The following is a 21,409-nucleotide window of genomic DNA, read 5'->3' on the forward strand; positions in this document are numbered from 1 at the left end:
TTCTGTATACATTCTAAGTTCTGTAATCTGTATACTATCTGTAAAAAGAGTATCGACCAATGTATCAGTATCTAAATTTTTAACTCCTTTTTATCAGTATCACCCTAAAGTTTTCAGTATTAGTCAGGTTCTAAAAATACTAAGAGAGCAAAATATGTGTATATAGCAAATGTAATTTAAGAAAAGGGATCACATACACAAAAATGCTGCCCATACAGCTAACAAATAAAAACAATCCACATTATGTTCTTTAAAAAAATATATCATATTGGGAAACATATAACCCTACTGATTAAGAGCCACGTCACTATGATAGACCTATATCAGGCCAATGATCCTGATCAACTGATCCATCAATCGGGCTCTGGTACATGTCAGCTGAGAGCTGGAAGATTAATTTGAGATGCAGCTCAGCACTGTGTTCAAATTTTGTTTTTGTTTTTTATATAGGCCAGCTGATTGTAGGCCTGTGAGTTTTAAATGACTACAAATGTAATTTATTGTAATGACGGTGGTTATCCAAATAATAAGCTAAAACATTCCTATGAATTTAGCTGTTCAGTGGTGACGCACGAATCCTACTTCCGGGTCTAAAGTAGTCTGCGTTTAATATGGCTTTTGTATTGTTAACATGTTTAATGTTATGTATTTTCTTCTATTTGATCTCAAAAAGCTCCTAAAACAGTCAGTGATCACTGTTGACCTCCCTCGGCTTTTATTACCGCTAATCATTTATTTAAGCTCAGTTTTTAAAACCTTAGGATGTAACTACAGCCCAGCCCATGCAGCAGTATATGAATGACTAACCTCGTATTGTGGATGGATTATCTCAGCATCCTGCCATGCGATTACATTTGTTCCTGATCACCGAGAACACTCACATTAACGTTTATGGAGTGGAAAAAAGTTAGCTTGTTTATATTATGCTAACATAGCTGTGTCGCTAGCGGTCACGTAGCACATCATTATATACCAGCTAGCCAAACTTCAGTAACCCTACAAACGTCACTGCTGTTTAGTTTTCTGTCTTCATTTATGCTGGAAGTGATAGCAGAGCTGTACGTTTGAATTTGTTTCCAAAACCCTGCAGTCAGGACATGCTATATTGTATTTAGATAGAAGCTAGCGAGCTAACGCCCTGCTAACTTCTAACTCTGTTAAATGTCATAAATTCCGTTTTCATGGATGCCTGGATGTTAAACTCAATTGTTACACCTGGTAGAGCAGAACGCTGATCATTTTATTAAAAATGAAAGACTTTAGACAGTTTTTCAACTCTCAGTAATGCCATAGTGATCGTTTGATATATGGACCTGCAGCGGAGTTTAGACCCAGACACGGCTAGTGAGGTCAGACTGAACAACCGGATAGTTCTATCACGTGCACGTGTACACGTTGACAACCGTAACCATGGCCGCCGAGGGTATATAAATGCTTCACAAGGTTCCAAACGTCTGTTTACACTTGCTCGTGGACTTGTTTCGACCTGCTCCAACCTCAGCCTGTGGAAAGCTAAGTTTTGCAAAACATTTTACTGGAAGCGGATATAACTTGAACGCATAACAAGTACTTCATCTGTGGATCGTTTGTACTTGTTTTTGTTTTTCAAGTTTGAAGATGGCTCGCCGTGGACCCGGACTCCCCGACTGTCACCTGGACTTCGCTGCAGGTACGTTTGAAAATTTCTTTAAATGTAAATTACTGTAATAATTTAACAAGTTCCAGTGTGAATATCAAGTTTTAACGTGATCAAATATGTGTATTCAAGATTGTTTCCCGTAAATTGTTTGTATGTTTTAAATTTTCCGGGAGAGGTGTAGAAATTATTAACGACTGGTGTATGAATATGAAAAAAGGTGTTACTTTGACTTGAAGGCTTCAAATTTGACACTTTTCTTTAAAATGAAATGGTTAAAAATAGCTTAATGGACTAAAATTTGTAAAATGCCCAAAAATCAGTTTCTGTGGTAACGGCATCTTCAAGATGTCATGGCCTCAGAACACGCAGGCGTAAACACACAGATCCAGGTCCCCTCCTGACATCCTTTTCTTCTCCGGATCAAAGGCTTTATTGACATAAACTATATTTTTTCTCTGCTGCAAAACACAAAGATAAAAAAATACAAATAAAATAATATCAAAAGAATATGAAAACAGTAGTAATAATGGCATTAAGACCTATCTTCTGTTACGGTAATGCTTTTAACCTTATTAGATAGCAGAGAGAGATATTGTACACGGGGATATTTACACAGGGATAGCATGTTTACCACAGATTAGATGTATCTGTCCTCACGGCACATTTCTAAATATGTGGATTCTGAGTTAAGAGTTTCTGTTTGTTTGTTTGTTTGTTTGTTTGTTTGTTTTTGACTTGACCATCATTTTCAGACATACCTGCAGAGCTTTGTGTGTGCAATTCTTACTCTTGCCAAGGAGGTTGTGTTTTTATTTTAAAAAATAAATAAATAAATAAATATATATAAATATAAATATATATATATTATAGCTTATGTATATATATATTATAGCTTATGTATATATATATATATATATTACATTCCTAATGTTATTTTAAAATTGTTTCCTCACAGGGCGTCTTGACTATGTGGTTGAACGCCCTGCAGAAGCTCAGGACACTGATACCCAGCGTATCAGCGAAGGTGAGTATGGTGAGTATTTTATCCCTCTCTCACCCTCACCCTCTTCTCATGAAGCATCAGATGCAGATGTCGGTGAACAGCAAGGTGAGTATGGTGAGTACCGCCCCTACTTACCTGTAGATGATGAAGAGGTGAGTGAACAGACTGACAGTTCATCTGACTGGAACGACTCAGAAGAGTGGGGGGATTGGCTTAGCGATGACTCTGGGTATGACACCATGGATGAGAGAGATGATTCCCCTCTCATCCGGGAGCACCCTCCAGAGCCGTTTTGGCACGATTGGCAACGTCCTATTGCTCCAGGTGCTGCCCCCATCGCCATGCCGCCTTTCGGCCAGGCCAATGCCCCACTCTTCCCTCGAGTTGTTGCCCCAGTTGGTGATCCGCCAGCTGCTCCTCCCTCAGCTGCTCCCTCAGCTGCTCCCTCTGCTGCTCCCTCTGCTGCTTCTTCCTCAGCTGCTCTCTCTGCTGCTCTCTCTGCTGCTCCCTCTGCTGCTTCTTCCTCTTCTGCTCCCTCTGCTGCTCCTTCCTCTTCTGCTCCCTCTGCTGCTTCTTCCTCAGCTGCTCCCTCTGCTGCTCCTTCCTCTTCTGCTCCCTCTGCTGCTCCTTCCTCAGAAAAGAGAAGCAGAGAAGACATCTGCACCGAAGAGGTAAGTGCAAAGAGGTGCAAGGTGAGTGACCAGTTTGATGCCCCTTCAACATCCTCAGGTAGTTTTGGAGTCAGATGTTTCTGGGAGAGGCTTTTTAACCTTTCCCTTGATGACAGTGACTCTGATTAGTTTATGTTAGAATGTGTTTTTAAACTTTGCCTTTGTGTTTTTACAGATATAAGAACATCTGACTTGCACATGTGAAATGTATTGTTTTTTTCTTGAATAATATATGTTTTTCCCAAGCCCTAATTCACCATGCAGGACAAAGGTAAGTCTGTACTTAATCTCAACACAAATAAGTAGAAAAGGTTTAAAAATGATGCAGTGAACTGACTGTAGTCTCTTGTTTTTACATAAGATATAGCCTGTGGCTAAGAATTCAACACTTCAGACACTCAACATCCAAGATGGAGCAAACACCCCACCCAGAAGACAGCCTTACCCCGACCAACCCGATGAGAAGGATGGATGACCAAGTGAAAAACGGGAGAGTGGTGCTGTGTTCCAACTATGTAAGTTATCACCTCACATTGACAACAAACTGTATTGAAGACAAAATTCTTCCAATAGTTGGTATAAATCATCATCCTATGTCAGCAGCACTGTAGGTTTAGCTTTATTTATATTTTTCATGTGTATACGTTGGGTTTAAAATTGCTTTTTAACAACATACTGCAGCTACCAACAATGAAAATGCTGTTTTGTGTTAAAATGACGTCTTTCTTGTGTTATTACTTTGCAGGGCAGCTGAGAGTGGACAGAGCTGCACAGAGGACCAAAGATCCACTCTCAGCACTTCATACCTGACTGGCCACAGCACCAACCCTCCTCACCCTGGGTGAGGAGGGTCCTGACCCCGCCTGCACAGAGGGAGTTGTGAACATGCACTTCTGTGTCGGTGGGTTTAGGATCCTCCTCACACTCACACTGATGAAGACTGTCACTGGAAGATGTCTCCATTGCATCAGCAGGACGTAAGCATTTGTAAAATATTACAGTTTGTGATGTTTTATACATATTTTTATTGCATCATTTAAAACTATGAGATATAAAATAAACCAATTTTCATAACATTTTCTGTGTATTTAGTTGTTTTCTTAATAAGTTCTTTGGAACATCATTGCAACCTGTCAGCTTTTTATTGAGGATTTAGAAAGTTGCTGGTGGCCCGAGTGTGTAGAGTGGGGTGTTGTTTTTGTCACATGGTGAAAGTGACCTCATGGGGAGCAAAGAGAACAACTGAACAATTTGGGGATTCACAGACTTTCGTAATCGCTAAAAACAATTAATAAAAATTGTTCTGTGTGAACTAAAAGCTCAAATATAAACCATCCTGACACACTGACACAAATGATCTGCTGTTTATAAGCAGGACAGTGTTTTCATGAGCCTGGATGAAGCTAATTTGCATGAGTTTAACCTGCTGGTCAAAAACTTGCATGACTCTGATATCACTCTAACTTTCTTCTGTTTATTTATTCATTTTTGCTAATTGTAGTAGATTAATATGTTCACCAACTGATTGTTGGCCTGAATGTTTGAATGTTTGCAGTTTCAGGTCCTACTGATCAGTTTTAAGTATTGTAGAAAGTGAGCAGCAATTTAATCAAGTCCTGGGATGAAATGGGACAAAAGGGTAATGTGATGGCCACATTAGTTCCCTTCCCTCGTTTAACAATGTGTAAGCAGACTGCTTTAACCTGCAATTTACTGCATGTTGTTAGGCTGCATGGTACAACCACAGTCTGCTAACCACCCGTGGTGATCGAAGGTTTTGAGGTCTTGCTTGAGCTACTGATGAAGTTTTATCAAAGCTTGTTAAGTTTCCCAACCACATTTTATCCTGATGGTCCAAGGCTTAAATCTTTATGCTCACAGACGTACTTCTGTAATTAATCAGTGACCGATTTATTACTTTAAGTTACAGTGTGAGGGGCATTAATGAACATAAATCAGATTTAACTCAACTTTTGCCTCTGTCAGTGCGCCCCAGGGCAGCTGTGGCTACAATGTAGCTTGCCATCACCAGTGTGTGAATGGGTGAATGACTGAATGTAGTGTGAAGCGCTTTGGGGTCCTTAGGGACTGATCTGATCTGTATCTCAAAGTATCCTTGGACACGATACTGAACCCCAAACTGCTCTTTCATGTGTCCATCAGAGTATGAATGTTAGATAGAAAGAACTTAGGTACAGAAAAGTGCTTGTATGAATGGGTGAATGAGGTGTATAAAGTACTTTGAGTGCTTGAGTAGAAAAGTGCTATTTAAGAACAAGGATGTGCAAGAATTTGCTAGACACGCTCTTCTTTTTCCAAAACTAAAAATGTTATTTCAAATTTGGCAGCCTGTGTGTCAAAGAGACTGAAGAGTAACTAAAGGGCAAAGTCCAGGAATACAGCCAAACTCAGGAGATCAGTTAGGAGCACAACTGAGCAAAGGTGATTCAAAAAAATGGAGAGAAACTCTGCCATGCAGTGCCATGCTGAGCAGACTGGTTTACAGCCACAAGAGAGACTCAGTGTTCACAGATCATAAAATCTTCAGGGAGCAAAGCTCTCAGAGAAGCTATAATGCAATCCACAGATAGAATACAGTCAATAAGCTCCAAGTGAAATGTTAAACAGTGCATGGATAGCTTTTTGTTCAGCTTTTTCTTCGTATCCTTTTTCCCCCTTTCTAAAGTCTCAGAATCAGAATCAGAATCAGAATACTTTATTGATCCCTGGGGGAAATTATTTTTTGTTACAGTGCTCCATTTTAAACCAACAACCAACCTCTTCAGAGGCTTTGCAATTTGTCAAACAGCAGCTGGTAAAAAGGCTTTTGCAGTGAGGCAGGGAGCCTGTTCAAACCAGATTATGCTTGATTTGATGACTGCAGAGAACTTGGGGCTGACAGCTCCGATTCGGATCGGTTCTCCCTTGAAAAGGCATTAGTGTGTTCTGTCATGGCAGGATTTCTGTTCAATGTGCAGGTAGATTGAAATCAAAGGGCACCAAAGACACCCAAACCTGAGGGATCATTACGTGACACCCAAAGCATCTGAGCAGTCTTATTCCTTCATCTGTACCAAATTACTCAGATTCACAGACGTCGTGCACAGCAGACCTGCAATACAACAATGAATAACAGGAGTTACGCCTGCGTTTGACAGGTCAAAATGTCACAGGGAGCAGTTCAGTTAAGTTTCATTCCCCTCCAGAAATCACTTCATGCATGATTATCAGGAACCTTTGAGTAATGACAGCACTTAAGTGAGTGTTTCCTTACCATATTCCACTTTGTCACCAAGTTTTAGGATGAGAATGTTTTTTTTCTACTTTATTTTTTTTTATATCGTTGTTATTATTTCTGTTGTAATTTGTGTTTGTTTTTTGTTTGTTTGTTCAGTTTTTCAGCCCTGTTGCATTTTTTTCTATTTCCGTTGTGTTTTATTCAACTTCTGTTACATTTTGCAGGATTTTGCAGCTTTTTCTATTGACGGGTGTTTTCTTCAGGGACTCCATATTATTATCTTTAAAACTGCATTTGAAACTTAATGCTGAGTTTTTACTTTCTGCAGTTGAAGTTATCTAAAGAAACTGTGTGTGGGTGCAGCTGAAAAAACGTCTTTTGGCAAATAACACAGAAATTCTGAAATCCTCTACTGCTTATATCAAACAGAATAAAAGAAACCAAAGCTAAACTCTAAAAGATTATTTATTTCAGCTTGTTTACAGTTATCCACACCTCACAGCTTTTTATGGGTTGATAGTTTTCCTGATCCAATCTGCATACTCAGGATCACAGAGGTCCATGAAGGCAGCCGGTGCTCTGCATACAAAGTCTGGATCTCCCACAAAAGAAGAGACCCCATAAATCCTGCCATTATGAACCACTCCTCCACCAGAGTCTCCCTGCAAGACAGAAATACAGTTTCCCAGGTTTATAAAATCTTTCTGTATTTTGAATGTTTAATAAATGCAGCTGTGAGCTGAGGGATCATGCAAACTCACTCGACATATATCTTTCCCAGGACTTTGTCCACAGAACCAGTGCTGATAGCTCCTGACTCGGTGGACCTCGGGGAATTATTTCTGTAAAATATCATTGAGCTCTGTACAGCTGACAACCTCAGTCTCTGCACAGTGAAGAGAGGGTGATTCACCAGGTTCTAGAAATAAAGGGACAATTAGTTCAGCTTAAAGCACTTTTTTAGAAAATGATGCAGATTTGTATTTTATGCAGAAATGCAGCAGAAAGAAATAAAATGGTCTGAGCTCACAGGAAAAGCTTGTTTTTGCTTTGAACACATTAGAAATGAAGAAAAATACAATTTCAGTACAAATATCTGCAACATCTCTTTACTAATAAAGTAACAGTTTGGATGGTTTGTTTTCTTTTTTCTTAATACAACAAATTTGTTAAAAATCATCTTACTCCTTTTCTCATTAGCTAGTCCAGTGGTGGCACCATAACCTGCGACCTCAACTCTGGAATGACACAAGAAGTGTTTGGACGCTTTTCTCTCCTTTTTTTGTCAGTTACATACAAATACATATATTGATTGTTTTGCACGTTAACTTTGAAATGTTGCCCTGAGGCCTGTACTATGAAGCAGGATCTCATCTCTCCAGGTAACTTCAGAGTTCTATATGAAGGATTTTGACTTCTTACCAGAGAAAATTGTAAGAGTAACCCTGACCTGCTGTTATATTAGTTATGTCCTTTATAGAGTTTTAGTCACCACTTTATCATCACGCACCACACCTGGCTAGCATGCTTGCACTGTGCTTGCTCAACGCATTGGGACACCATTCAAGCTCACTGCAGCACATGCTACTTCCTGTTTTAAAGGGCCTTGTAGCAGCCCTTGTTACATGCGTGGGCACGGAGCGTGAAGCAGAAAGCACAGCTTAAAAGAGAAGTTGATATACCCGGCGGCGTGACACTGACTGGTGTTTTACGTTTTCTCAAGCCAGCTAACGCAAAGTAAGCCAAGCCTTGTTGAATTTTCTTTGTACTATATCCCTCTGGTTAAGTTCAAGCTTAGAGATCATTTGTCCAGAAAAGCAGCATCACCATTCCTGGAAGATCCCTTGAAACTTTCAACTTTAGACCCTCCTACTGTACTACATGGACAGTGGGAGGGGCTAAAATTCTTCAATAGCATTTTTTCGTAGACATTTTTCAGTTTGCAGCCTATGTTTAAATTCTGTTGTTATATTAAGTTTTATTTTCTCTTAAACTAATAAACAGCAGAAAGTTTGCAGCTGACAGAATAAAAGCTGAAACTGTCTTTCAAACATTAATTAAATGAAATACTTAATTATCCATCCATCAGATTCTCCTGTGTAATGATAGGTCGTGATGTCAGTCAGGATTTTTGCTGTCTTTTTTTTTTTTTTTTTTTTTGCCTGTCCCATTTGGTTCTTTAACCATCAGAATTGTTGTCTGAAGACCAACAAGGATACCCAATGGATTTACTTTGCCAAATGGATCATCGTGGCATTGCCGTATTGGTCCATTTGGTCGATCTTTGTTTTTATTATTTATTATATTATATTTTATTTTCAGATTTTACAGACGGGACAGACATGAGTGAGGGATAGGAAAGGAAGAAAGAAAGAGGAAGGAAAGGAGAAACAGAAGGGGAGAGGGACAGTGAGAAAGGGGGGGGAGAAAAAAAATCTCCTGGATCACCTGTTGAGAGAAAAATAGAAAACAAGCAAAAAAACAAAGCAACATACTAAACACAACACCATCGCATTAATCTAGCTAAGTGTAAACAGCAGTAAATACTAAATATTCAATGTTGTTGTGCAGCACGCAGGACAGATGTGCTTCGAAGTAGCGGCCAAGAAAGGTGTAATTTGGGTCTACGAGCAGTGAACACCCGTGTACATACCTGTGTGGATCAGCGCGCTTGTATTCCAAAGGTTTCTCCATGTAACGATCTGCTAGGGAGTGTGGGGGGGCCACAGCCCCGTCCTCCAGGGTGTGAAGCGGGTATGGAGGAGGTCAAAACTCCAGACATCCAGAGGCCCCCAGAACACAAGAGACCATGGAAGACCAACAGAGGGGCAGCCGCGCCACTGTTCCAGTAAGAGCTGAGGAGAGTCCCAGATGAGGGTTCACTCAGCAGCCGCGGAGCAGAAGCCAGGGGGAGTTGCAGTGACGCGCCCATGAGCTCCGCCGGCCCCCAGCTGCGCCTGAGTGACCGAGCCCCAGGCCGAGAGGCCGGGGGCACCCCACCTCCGAAGGGGCCCGAGCGAGCCCCAGGCTCCAGGCCCCGATAAGCGGCCACCAAGGAGTGAGCCGGTGTGTACCTGGACACCCACCCCCAGACACAAAGAACCACCAACGCACCGACACCTGAGGGAGTCCGCCACCGGCAGGGGAAGTGGTGGTGGGTGGAGATAGGCCTCCAAATCTTGGAGGGCCTGAGGTGTCCCCAGAGAGGTGGCGTCTGATACCCAACCTGACATATAGACACAGACATACAGGCACACACAGACACAAACATCCATTCCCACCCTCATGCTCTCATGTGCACTTACTCCACACTCAACCAACGTGGAGACAGACATAAAGAGACGCTGTACACACGATCACACTCCCCAAGCGTACTCTACAAACCGGGTCTAGGTACCCTTGCCCCTGGAGGGGGGAATTGCACCCAGACCCAGGTGGTGTTACCCTTTTCCCTGCGGTGGGGAGAGGCAGACCACCCCGACTCCGTAGCAGCAGGGAGGCCCCACACCCCAGACCGCAGTCGGACGGCCAACTTCTCCTAGCCCTCCCACTCCAGCAGGCCGCAGAGAACGGGGGTGGGAGAAGACTCCAAACCTCCCTCCACCCGCTCATTGTAGTGTTGATGCATGTGTGTTCTAAGGTGCAATTAAAACCCAGGAGGGCATAGAGCTACCTGCCAAGGAGCAGCAGGTAAGCGCATAGTCCCTCCTGATAGTCTTATTGAACAAAGCATCTGAAGTTCTTGCACATTCATATAGTGCTTTTACTACTAAGCAATTTTCCACTCACACACACACACACACACACACACACACACACACACACACACACACACACACACACACACACACACACACACACACAACACTGGTTTTTCTGCAGCAGCTGTTACTTTCAGTCTGTATTATGCATTTAAACCCTTCATATTTTTCTAATATTACAGTTTTATCTTCCTTTTTAAAACCTGCACTGCCAGTATAGTTTATCCACATCCATTAGGATTGAAAGCCCTGGTTAACTTGATAACCAGGGCTTTCAATTGATAAGCAGCTTCCTGTGAGTACTTATCCTGATTCCCACTGTTGGGATAAGATAAAGGAAATATATTCTACATATGCTGAACTCACTTCACAGCACAGAGCTCAGGTCAAGAAGAAACTTTAAGAAAAAAAACTTCAAAGCAAGAAACTTTGAGCCACAGGAACATCAAAGTATCATTTGAATCTAAAACTGAAGTTAGCACGACGTATCAGTATCTGTCAGAACACATGAACCTGAAGCAGAAACATCCACAACTCACAGTCAGGTAGTTTTATAGGATGGACATCAGAGCTGCTAGTAGCTGCAGCAGCATGATGTCATGAACTCTGCCTGTGCTGGTGTCTTTGTCTGTATAGATCTCAGCTTCTGCTGTTATCTGCACTTCTTGTTCCGGACCCCCTTGATGCACACTTAGATTTGCAAACATGGTCCTGCATGTGCACAGCAAACATAAAACATGATTACTGATGGTCACCATATTTTATTTCTCATCTTGTCTGAATGTATTTTACTTTTTACTGAATAGCAAAAACATGGCTACTAGACATTCCTTGGGTTAACAAGTTTTAGTTGCTGCTCTGGTCTCCTCACCCTCCTGGCTTCAGACGGTGAGCTGCAGAATCCAGCGGTCGCTGATCAAAGAGCCTCCACACAAGCTGGAAGGTCCATGTGGATAAACTGCTCTGAGCTGTACATGATACTGTCGCTCACATTCATCACCTCCAATGACTCTCTTTTGCAGAGCGACCTCTGTGTTCGCCGTCACACCTGAAAGAGGAATCCCCCGCCCACCAGGTCACTGCCAGTTTTTCTTTGTACCTGTAAAATATCTGCTCTCAGAAGTAAGGCAGAAACACACAGTGAGGACCAGAGCCATTAAATATAGATACTGTAGCTGAGCACTCGCTGATACAGAGAAAAGAGAAAAGGGCACCACACATAGTGTTGCTGCCATTCACTCTCTAATGACTGCATTTCAGTTTGAATATTGGACACTGCATAGTCACATAGTGTCATTATGAAGCTTTATGAACTGCAAAGCTGCAAAGCTCCACACATTTATGTAAAGTTACTTATCGTCTCTTTTTGCTTTTGGCTTTCATAAAGTTACAGAAGGGAAATGAAGGTAAAATATTTCTATAGAGAAAGTGCTTCACAATAATAATCAATAAAAATAAATACAAACATTAAAAGACAATAATAATATCCACTACCTAAAATTAAGCCTGTACAAATAAGTAGAGCTGCTCTTTCAAATGTTCAGACCGCAGAGATCAAATGTAATATTAGTGCATTCCATAGATTATCAGCCAACAGCCTTGAAGACACACTTAGTCTCTTTTGGTTTTCAGCCTAGAACGAGGAACCACCAGCAGGTTTCTGTCAGAAGACCTCAGTGACCTGCACCTTATAGATGGAAGCAAATGAAGTTTGATCTCAGCTTCATGCTCTTGTTCTGCTCGTGCTCTGATTTGAATTACATGTTCTACACACTTCACTGTATCTCACTGTCAGTTTGTCAATTTGTGACATTAATTCAGAGGAATGTGGTGTAAACCAATGATTTATAAACCTAAAACAGGCCATGATCACTAACCAATGCTAACTTTGAGAAGCAATGCAGAACATATTGTGCCCTCTGTGTGGCTAATGGAGCTCTTAAGAGTAGAAGAGCAAAACAAAAGAAAAAAAAAACCTCACTCACGAGTCTGCGACTGTGTGCTGACAGAGAGCGAGTGGGTTACCTCTGTGTGACTTCAAGCTGCAGAGGGTAAGGCTCTGACTGTGGTCTGCATATATGTGCCGAGCAGCAATTCAGAATACCCACCGTGCACAGTTTCTGTGAGGTTTGGCATAACTCGATGCATTGAATCATTTTCATATTATACAGACAGAATTATGCAGTAAGAACCAGCAGTTAAATATAGAAACTGTTGTTGAATACTCACTGATACACAGAGGCAAGAGAAGAGGCAGCAGACACAGTGTTCCTGCCATTCACCCTCTAACAACTGCCTTTCTGTTGAGCAAACACTTTGGCGACAGTGGGAAGGAAAAACTCCCTTTTAACAGGAAGAAACCTCCAGCAGAACCAGGCTCAGGGAGGGGCGGGGCCATCTGCTGGGACCGGTTGGGGTGAGAGAAGGAAGACAGGATAAAGACATGCTGTGGAAGAGAGACAGATTAATAACAAGTATGATTCAGTGCAGAGAGGTCTATTAACACATAGTGAGTGAGAAAGGTGACTGAAGAAGAAATACTCAGTGCACCATGGGAATCCCCCAGCAGCCCACCGCATTGCAGCATAACTAAGGAAGGATTCAGGGTCACCTGGTCCAGCCCTAATTATATATTTTGGAAAGTTTTAAGCCTAATCTTAAAAGTAGAGATAGTGTCTGTCCAAACAGGAAGCTGGTTCCACAGAAGAGGGGCCTGAAAATTGAAGGCTGTCCCTCGTATTCTACTTCTAAATACTCTAGGAACAACAAGTAAGCCTGCAGTGTGAGAGTGAAGTGCTCTAATAGGGTGATATGGTACTACAAGGCTTTTCAGGGAGTTTTTAGGACATCCTGATAATAATGAATTACAGTAGTCCAACCTGGAAGTAATAACTGCAGCTTCACTCTGAGACAGGATATTTCTAATTTTAGAGATGTTGCTCAAATCGAGGAAAGCAGTCTTACATAGTTGTTTAATATGTGCATTGAAGGACATGTCCTCGTCAAAAATCACTCCAAGGTTCCTCACAGTGTTACTGGAGGCCAAGGTAACGCCATCCAGAGTAAGAATCTGGTTAGATGCCATATTTCTAAGATTTTAAGGGCCGAGTACAATAACCTCAGTTTTATCTGAATTTAAAAGCAGAAATTAGAGGTCATCCAGGTCTTTATGGCTTTGAGACATTCATGTAGTTTAACTAATTGGTCTGTGTTATTTGGCTTAGCTAAGCTAAGGTAGCAAATTCCTAAAAATACAGGGAGTGAATACAAGAGAGTGTGCTTCGGATGAAGCAAGTGAAGATTAAACTATGAAATAAGAAGTTATCTATAAGTTTTTAGTTATTTCGGCTATCCAGATAAGCTACACAAAAACACAACCATGTGTTGGAACAGGAAGTGATAGGAGGTGAGAAAAATAACCTTAGGACAGGTGAGATTGGTCAATGGTAGAGCTATTTTTCTGAAATTACACACGTTAGTAACGTGTGTAATTTCAGAAAAATAAAATAAAAATAAAAATAAATAAAATAAAAATAAAAAATAAATAAAAATAGGAAGACACAGTGCTGGTTCAACAAGACAAAGTGGACAAGTTTACAACACCATTCAACGCAACACCACACAAAGTTGTAAGCAGAACTGGAAACCAAGTCATTATTGAATCACCAACAGGAGCTCGCTATCACCGGAATGCCACACATGTGAAGAAATACGAGACAAATGAGACCAGAGAAGGACACTATGACACAATACCTGAAAGGGAGGAAGGTGAAACACCCACAAAGACTGACACCTTCACTCCAACACCACAAGAGGGCTCCCAGGGGCCAGAGAGACCAAGTAGATCACAGAGGGCTAAAAAGATACCCGAGAGGTTTCGTGATTTTGTGGTGAAATGAACTATAATATGTTAAGGTGAAGAGGTAACTTACATTTGGCAAGTTTCAAGTTCATATGTGTATTTCGACATGTATATATTGAAAAAAGAAAGGTACATGTGTGGTGAGACATTTAGATTATATAATTGTTAGAAAGTAAGACAAGAAGAATGTTCAATGTTGGGGGAAAAAAAGACATCAAAGTTATTACAACTAAAGTTTGAATCTAAGGAAAAGGGGGGTGTCATGTATTGATATGGCTATGTCTTAATGTGATGACCTTTGAACCGGATGTGGTTGTCCGAAGGAAGCCCCGTTAAGTGGCTAGTTGTAAGATGGACAGTGTTCAATAAAGCAACATAAAGACCGTGCTTTATGTCCTGATTCAATTCAGAGTGCTCTGCCTAATTTAGTAATAAGGTGGGCACACAACAAGTGGGCTTGACTTTTGCGCCTATTGGCTGATCGTTTACTATCGACTAGTTTTCCTGGATACCTGCTCCGCGGACGGCTGCCACAGGTAGCAAAAACGTGCTAGGTCAAAGGTCAGGGAGGATGGCGGACTGGTGTGAACTTCAGTCAATTCTGCTCATTTTAGCAGATCAGATAGAGAGGGTAGATACATTTACCTGTAGATACTGTTTTGAGTCGTTTAGATGATGTTTCTGAAATGCTTGGGATGATAATTGCTCTTCAAGATGTTAGCATCGATGACAGCATTGTCGAAAGTTTAAGATCAATTCAGCACCGTGTTCGTTTGGAATACGCCGAGGAAGAACAGTCTTCAAATGTTGGTCGTCCACGTCTTGAAATCCCGGCTGCAGCACTCAGGACTTTAGTGCTGTCCTGGATAACCATCGGGGTAATTGCCGATATGTTTTCTGTGTCTCCGAGCACAATTAGGAGGAGAATGACGGAGGAAGGTCTAAGGTAAGTTTATGCTGTAATTTAACACCTGTGTGAGTCTGTACACAGCATTATTTAGATGTTGACCTTAATTATGACGTTTGATATTGAAATATTATCGCTTACTTTTTTATTGTGAATGTCTAAAATAAGCGGGGCAGCTACGGCTAGTATAATAACTATACTAACTATATTATATATGTCAAAAAATACACTCTGTTAATATCACTAATGGCACAGGAGGATGAGTGTACTTAAGTAGTATTTGCACAGACCTAATGGAAAAGCAGAGTGTGCCATGGTTAGCAGGTGTTTCTACATTTTGGGAGAAAAACAGCAATCAGACTGCGTGAATGTTGTTCTTCCAGCAATCTGAACTCTTAACTCTATAAATATGTTTAAACAACAAACAGAATCACGTATATCCTCCCTAACCACCAGCAGGATCTCAGATAGTGTTGACTGTTTGTCATAGTTGTTCTATGTTTGACAGTTTACGTTATTTCAGTGACTTTTCTATTTCAGGAAATCCATCCATCTTTTTAACTACTGGGTCATTAAGGAGGCTGAAGCCCATCCCAGCTGTCATTAGGCAAAGGGCGGGGTAGACCTCGGACAGGCCATAAAACAGGATTAATCTGGTACACTAGTCTCTTTCTTTCTGTAAAAAAAACATCTGTGTCTGCAAACATTTGTGTTATCAGTTTCATTTGAGCCTGAATACATTTGAATATGAATATGAAATTTCTCAAGTTTTTAAAAATGAGAAATTAAACTGTTATTCTACTATGAGACCACACGGGGGCAGCCCTGCCTTATTATGTATTATTCTCTCTTACTAGACATGGTTAGGATGGCTTTTGTGTCAAACTAACCAAAGTAATGTTGTTGGTTAATGTTTTTGTGAACAGTGGTATTTCAAGTATGGTCCTGTTTTTTTCTCCATTACAGGAGTTTCACTGGTTAAACAATCAGTGAATTGAAAGATTGTTGAATGAATGAATAACCAATGAAATGAAAGGTTGCCTATGACTTGTTGGCTGATCGCTGACCTTCTCTACTCTCCCCACAGATTCGACAAATATTCAGCTAATGTGATGGTGGACAGCAAGCCGGTCAACCTGGGCCTCTGGGATACAGCTGGACAGGAAGATTATGACAGGCTCCGCCCACTGTCCTAGCCACAGACGGTACAGAATCACACATACACACACAGGCACACACAGTAACTAATGGACATAAAGTTACAGAGACAGAACTTATATAACATGTCAGCTAATTAAAACTGCAGCAGCTATTCTAATTCTTTGTCTCCTTGTCTCTCCATCCAGGATGTTTTCCTAATCTGCTTCTCCCTGGTTAGCCCGGCATCCTATGAGAACGTCAGAGCTAAGGTGAGTTTTGGCTGTTTTTTATGAGGCCTGTCTCTCAGCTGCCGAGGAACAAAATGTAAAAAAGAACAAACGGAACAAAAGCAGGAATTTATTATAGAGAAAAAAAATAGGTACTTGGATTACAAAATGGAGAAAAAGCCTAAACAGGTCTAATAATTGATGTGAATGAATGATTGATGCTGTGGGTGAAAGTTGGATGATGTATTTCTCTCATCTTTAATAGCTACAGCATATCATTTGTTTTTCATGCCTTCATCCACCTTTCTGTAACACCTGGCATCAGAGCTTCATCTCCCTCCACCTTTGATTCTGTTTTTTGCCTCTAACACGTTCCTTGATTTTGCGTGTTCCCCTTTCTTGCCTCTTATTTAGTTTTCCTTTACTCTGTATTCTGCCAGTGGTACCCTGAGGTCCGTCACCACTGCCCCTCCACGCCCATCATCCTGGTTGGCACTAAGCTGGATCTGAGGGATGAAAAGGATACCATTGAGAAACTGAAGGACAAGAAGCTGGCGCCTATCACCTATCCACAGGGCCTAGCTCTGGCTAAGGAGATAGGTCAGTCACTCTTACTTTATTTGCTTGAAAAGCACTTTAAGATTTGAAGCTCTCCTCACCAGTGAAGATATGAAACTAGCAGATGAAGATGCTAGAGAACTTTGTAGCCTGACTGCCTCTGCAAATTTTTGTTATTCCCCTCATTTCCTGGCATCACAGTAAAAGTATAGTAGCTGTAGTTGACTATAGTGTTCTTTGAAAGTTGAACTTATTCTTCTCCACTACCAGCAAACCTTTCTTCTCTTACTTTGTCTTTGTAGTTCTTTCTCTTCTTTTATTAACATATATGTGTCTTCGCATGTATAGATGCAGTCAAATACCTGGAGTGCTCAGCCTTGACCCAGCGTGGTCTGAAGACTGTGTTTGATGAGGCCATTCGTGCCGTCCTCTGCCCTCAGCCCGCCAAGGTCAAGAAGAAGCCCTGCTCGCTGCTGTAAACGGTACGACTGAATAAAACACAGAGGAAGAGGAGGAAGAGAGATTAGACGTTTGAGAGAAGAGAGAAACAAAGTGAACTCGCTCATTAAATCAACACATAGAGTAGAGTAGAGGTTTGAGGGCTTCTTTTCTTTTCTTTGAACATAAGTCTGAAGCTATTCAATCAAGCCTTTTATTTGTCACATGCAACATACATACGTATCAGCTCCAGCCTTGAGACCACAGCTGACACCGATACGGTAGCTGCATGAAATGATGGTGGTTTTCCTTTAGTGCGAACAACTGCATGTCAATTTCACAGTTGGTCTAACAGTCCGTCACTGGTCTCTCAGTCTCCCGTTGGAGAGCTTCTCTGAGATGTTATCAATCTTGTGCTCAGAGAGCAGAGACTGCCGTGAGCTTCTCCAAGATCTTATCCGTGCTGCGTTCAATGAGCCCATTTTGAGAAGTCACGACCCGTCCCATCATTTCCATCACAGCGGGCAGCCTTGTGGGGTTTTGGAAAGCCAATTCTGCTATCTTTGATAAGCCAGGGCCAAGCCAACTCCGAACAGCAAGAACCCTGTTATCATGGTTCCGAAAAGGTAGATGTCTACAATGTCCTCGATTGACAGTCCCGCCAGGCACACGACCCTCCAGTTCCTCCACCCGTCCATTGTGTATCCAGAGGGGAACGTCCCTCTAGGACACTCGGACTTACTCAAGCCCAGGCTTCTCGTTGAGAAGAGCGTGTCAATTGCATTCAGGGACCAGTTGTTCAAATCCATAATTCCTCTTTTAGGTTGTAACAGACCGTGAGAGTCATCCAGGGCAAAAGTAGAAAAGTAGACGAGACTAGACAAGGACATTGAGAAGCCAAGCAGGAAAGAGAAGGAAGAGGGAGAGGAGAAAAGTGCGACTGCCTTCATCCAGAGCCAAACGAGAAAGGAAACTGTAGACACTTATCACTAAGAGGTGATTCAGAAGTTTGTTCTTGCACATATAATGGACAGAAACATTAAAGAGAAAAGAAAAGACATAAATGAACACAACACAAGACAGAAAAGTTTCACATGCTTTGTACTCAATTTCATTTTTTTGCAGAGGAAAAATAAATTTGTCCTGAATATTGTTGGAGTAATTTTGTCCCACAGGCATCAATTTAACCCCATGATTTATGTGACCTTTGTTTTAGATTCTCACAGGAGCACAGAAGAAGAGAAAAGGACTGCAGACCCTGAAGAATATATGCAAATCTGCCATGTCTCTAATGTATATCTACAACTTTAAACAAAACAAAAAACAAAACAATGTATGGTGTGCAGGTTTGCTATTGTTTTAGAAATGCCAACGAGCTCTTCAGTCCAAATCCAGACGCTGCCCAGACAGGATTTCTTTGTAAAATATATCAGTTTAGAGATTATAGACCCTTTGAGTTTAAGTGTAAGTCTGAGAGCAGCATGCTGCCTTCATCTAAAGTACTGCCAACAATATATATGTGTTTCATGAAACCTAAAATAAAAATAACTTTTGTAACTGAAATAAACACGGTGTTTCAGTATGATTTGTTCACTGTGCTGTTTTCAGGGTGATGAATGTAAGGAGCAGAAATGGTCGTTTGTGAGGAAGCAAGCAACAAGCAAACTTGTGTCTGAATAAGATTTATTAACAAATGTATTATTTGTTGTGCTATTAAAATAAAAATAAAACATTTGATTGCACAAAAGATTCACATTATTTCTCCACAACATGTGACCTTTTGGATTGAATGCCTATACTCAACTATGGGGGATATAAAATTCTCATTTTGATCCAGCTGCTGATATCGCCTATACTCTATCCTTATTTACATATTGTGGAGAACAGCATCTTTTTCTGGTGGTGAGTTGAAAATGTTCAGACTCAAACAGCACTTTCAGTTTTGCAGTTTAATGTTTGACCAGCTTTTTTTGCCAAAACACCTTCATGTCTGTGAAGGTTCTCAGTCATCCAGGTCATTGTAGTCAAAGGAGCTTGCAAAGAAAAGCGTCTGGACTTCTTTACAGTTTTTTACAGACGCTAGGACACATGTCTCAATACTTAGGTCACTTTTGCAAAACTCTTCACACAATTCTCCTAACTGACCCTCAGCGTGGCAAAGCAGTTCATTTCACATTCAAAATGCACTACAACTACCAAAACACTTCATTCAGGTCTCAAATAAACTCATTCTTCCAGAACACTAGCAAAGGTTGACAGCCGACAAACACACTTTGTCACCCACAAAACAATGACCTAAAAAACACTAACAACATGTAGCATTACACAGTGTTTTCCTGTGTAAAACAAGGAAACATCTCTGTTTATAATTTCAATATATGTTACTGGAATGAATCAGACATCATGCAGAATTCATTAATATTTGTTTATGTATTTTTATTTTTCTGCACTAAGTAATCCCAAAATACAAGAATTTGTATACACACCATCCACTGATACTCATACAATAGTAATGCTAATCTACTCGGTCTTCTCCATTTGGCCACAGGTTCTCATCCACATCACATCTTATGTCATCTAGGGCAATACACCTAGGAAAGAATCTTCTGGCTGCCAGAATTGAAGGAGTTGAAAAATTGAAGGAGTAACACCTGTGTAGATGTTCATCTACAATGAGAATCAGCTGTGGCTGGTTAAACTGCATTTTTAGATTTAAAATATGTGTCAATAAAATATTGCTGTTGGATTTTGCTGTCTTTTCAAGTTTTGCATTGTGTTATTGTTTTGGCCATAAGTTTAACAGTTTTGAAAACAGTATGTAAGCACATGCAAAATGTCCTGCACGTACAAAGGTTTTTGGCAGTTGTTGTGTCTGAGTGAGAAGATAATTCATGAAATTTGAGAGATGTAGTCATTGAATGCATTTTGTGCCAAAACAATGATAACTGGTCCTCAGTTTAGCCCACATAGACTTCTGTTGTGCTCACTGTGTGAGGAGTTTTGCAAATGTGACCTAAGTATTGAGAAATGTGTCCTAGCGTCTGTAGAAAACTGTAAGTTACTTGAAGACGTTTCACCTCTCATCCGAGAAGCTTCTTCAGTTCTAAGGTCAAATGGTGGAGAGTCCCAGATATAGACCTAGTGGGAGTATCCCCCCCACAGAGGGACAAAAGGACCCCCTGATGATCCTCTAATCGCCTGAGCCAAGGTGTGAAACTGGGTGTGGGTCCCAATCAGCCAGAGTTTCGGGTGAGTTCATTGTGAAACCTGGCCCCACCTTATCATGCGAATTCCTGAGATCAGATGGCCCAGGATGTGAGTGGGCGTTAAGGCGTCTGGGGAGGGAACTCGAAACTGGATTATAGATGGCAGAGAGTTGGTGTCGTAAACCCCCGCCTCTGTTCAAAGATTGTCGCTCACAGTGGACATAGATGGCTTCTTTCACTCCTCTTTCAAACCATCTGTCCTCTCTGTCCAAAATGTGAACATTGGCATCCTCGAAAGAGTGTCCTTTATCCTTAAGATGCAGATGGACTGCTGAGTCTTGTCCTGTGGAGGTGGCTCTTCTGTGTTGTGCCATGCACTTGTGAAGTGGCTGTTTGGTCTCTCCAATGTAGAGGTCTGGGCATTCCTCGCTGCACTGTACAGCATACACCACATTGTTAAGTCTGTGTTTTGGCGTTTTATCTTTCGGGTGAACCAGTTTCACTGGGGGACAGAAACGCGTCTTACAGAAGACGTTACAGGTCTGTGAGAGCCAGAGATTTTCCATGTTTGAGGTGACCAAATACTTATTTTCCACCCTGATTTACGAATAAATTCTTTACAAATCCTACCATGTGAATTCATGGATTTTTTTTTCACATTCTGTCTCTCACAGTTGAAGTGTACCTCTGGTGCAAATTACTGACCTCTGTCATCATTTTAGGTGGGGGAACTTGCACAATCGGTGGCTGACTAAATAC

The 21,409-nt window shown here is 41.2% G+C and overlaps 2 protein-coding genes and 1 pseudogene across 2 annotated transcripts; 2 read left to right on the forward strand and 1 right to left on the reverse strand.

The window, feature by feature from the left end:
* Window positions 1-1,617: 1,617 nt before the first annotated feature.
* LOC146630080 (uncharacterized) lies at window positions 1,618-3,442 on the forward strand. Its single transcript, XM_085355585.1, has 2 exons — window positions 1,618-1,669; window positions 2,595-3,442. The coding sequence occupies exons 1-2, from the start codon at window positions 1,618-1,620 to the stop codon at window positions 3,440-3,442; spliced, it is 900 nt and encodes a 299-aa protein (XP_085211711.1).
* Window positions 3,443-7,057: 3,615 nt separating this feature from the next.
* Window positions 7,058-12,448, reverse strand: LOC146630081 (thrombin-like enzyme catroxobin-1). Its single transcript, XM_085355412.1, has 4 exons — window positions 12,421-12,448; window positions 11,200-11,360; window positions 7,313-7,378; window positions 7,058-7,213 (listed from the first exon to the last, which is right to left on the reverse strand). The coding sequence occupies exons 1-4, from the start codon at window positions 12,446-12,448 to the stop codon at window positions 7,058-7,060; spliced, it is 411 nt and encodes a 136-aa protein (XP_085211538.1).
* A 2,421-nt stretch (window positions 12,449-14,869) lies between these two features.
* Window positions 14,870-18,948, forward strand: LOC146630082 (ras-related C3 botulinum toxin substrate 2-like; annotated as a pseudogene).
* Window positions 18,949-21,409: the final 2,461 nt, after the last annotated feature.

The sequence above is a fragment of the Diplotaxodon limnothrissa genome, linkage group LG6, assembly GCF_057381915.1.
Source record: "Diplotaxodon limnothrissa isolate DT_005_m linkage group LG6, D_limnothrissa_male_GT1.1, whole genome shotgun sequence".
In the NCBI taxonomy this organism is placed as follows: domain Eukaryota; kingdom Metazoa; phylum Chordata; class Actinopteri; order Cichliformes; family Cichlidae; genus Diplotaxodon; species Diplotaxodon limnothrissa.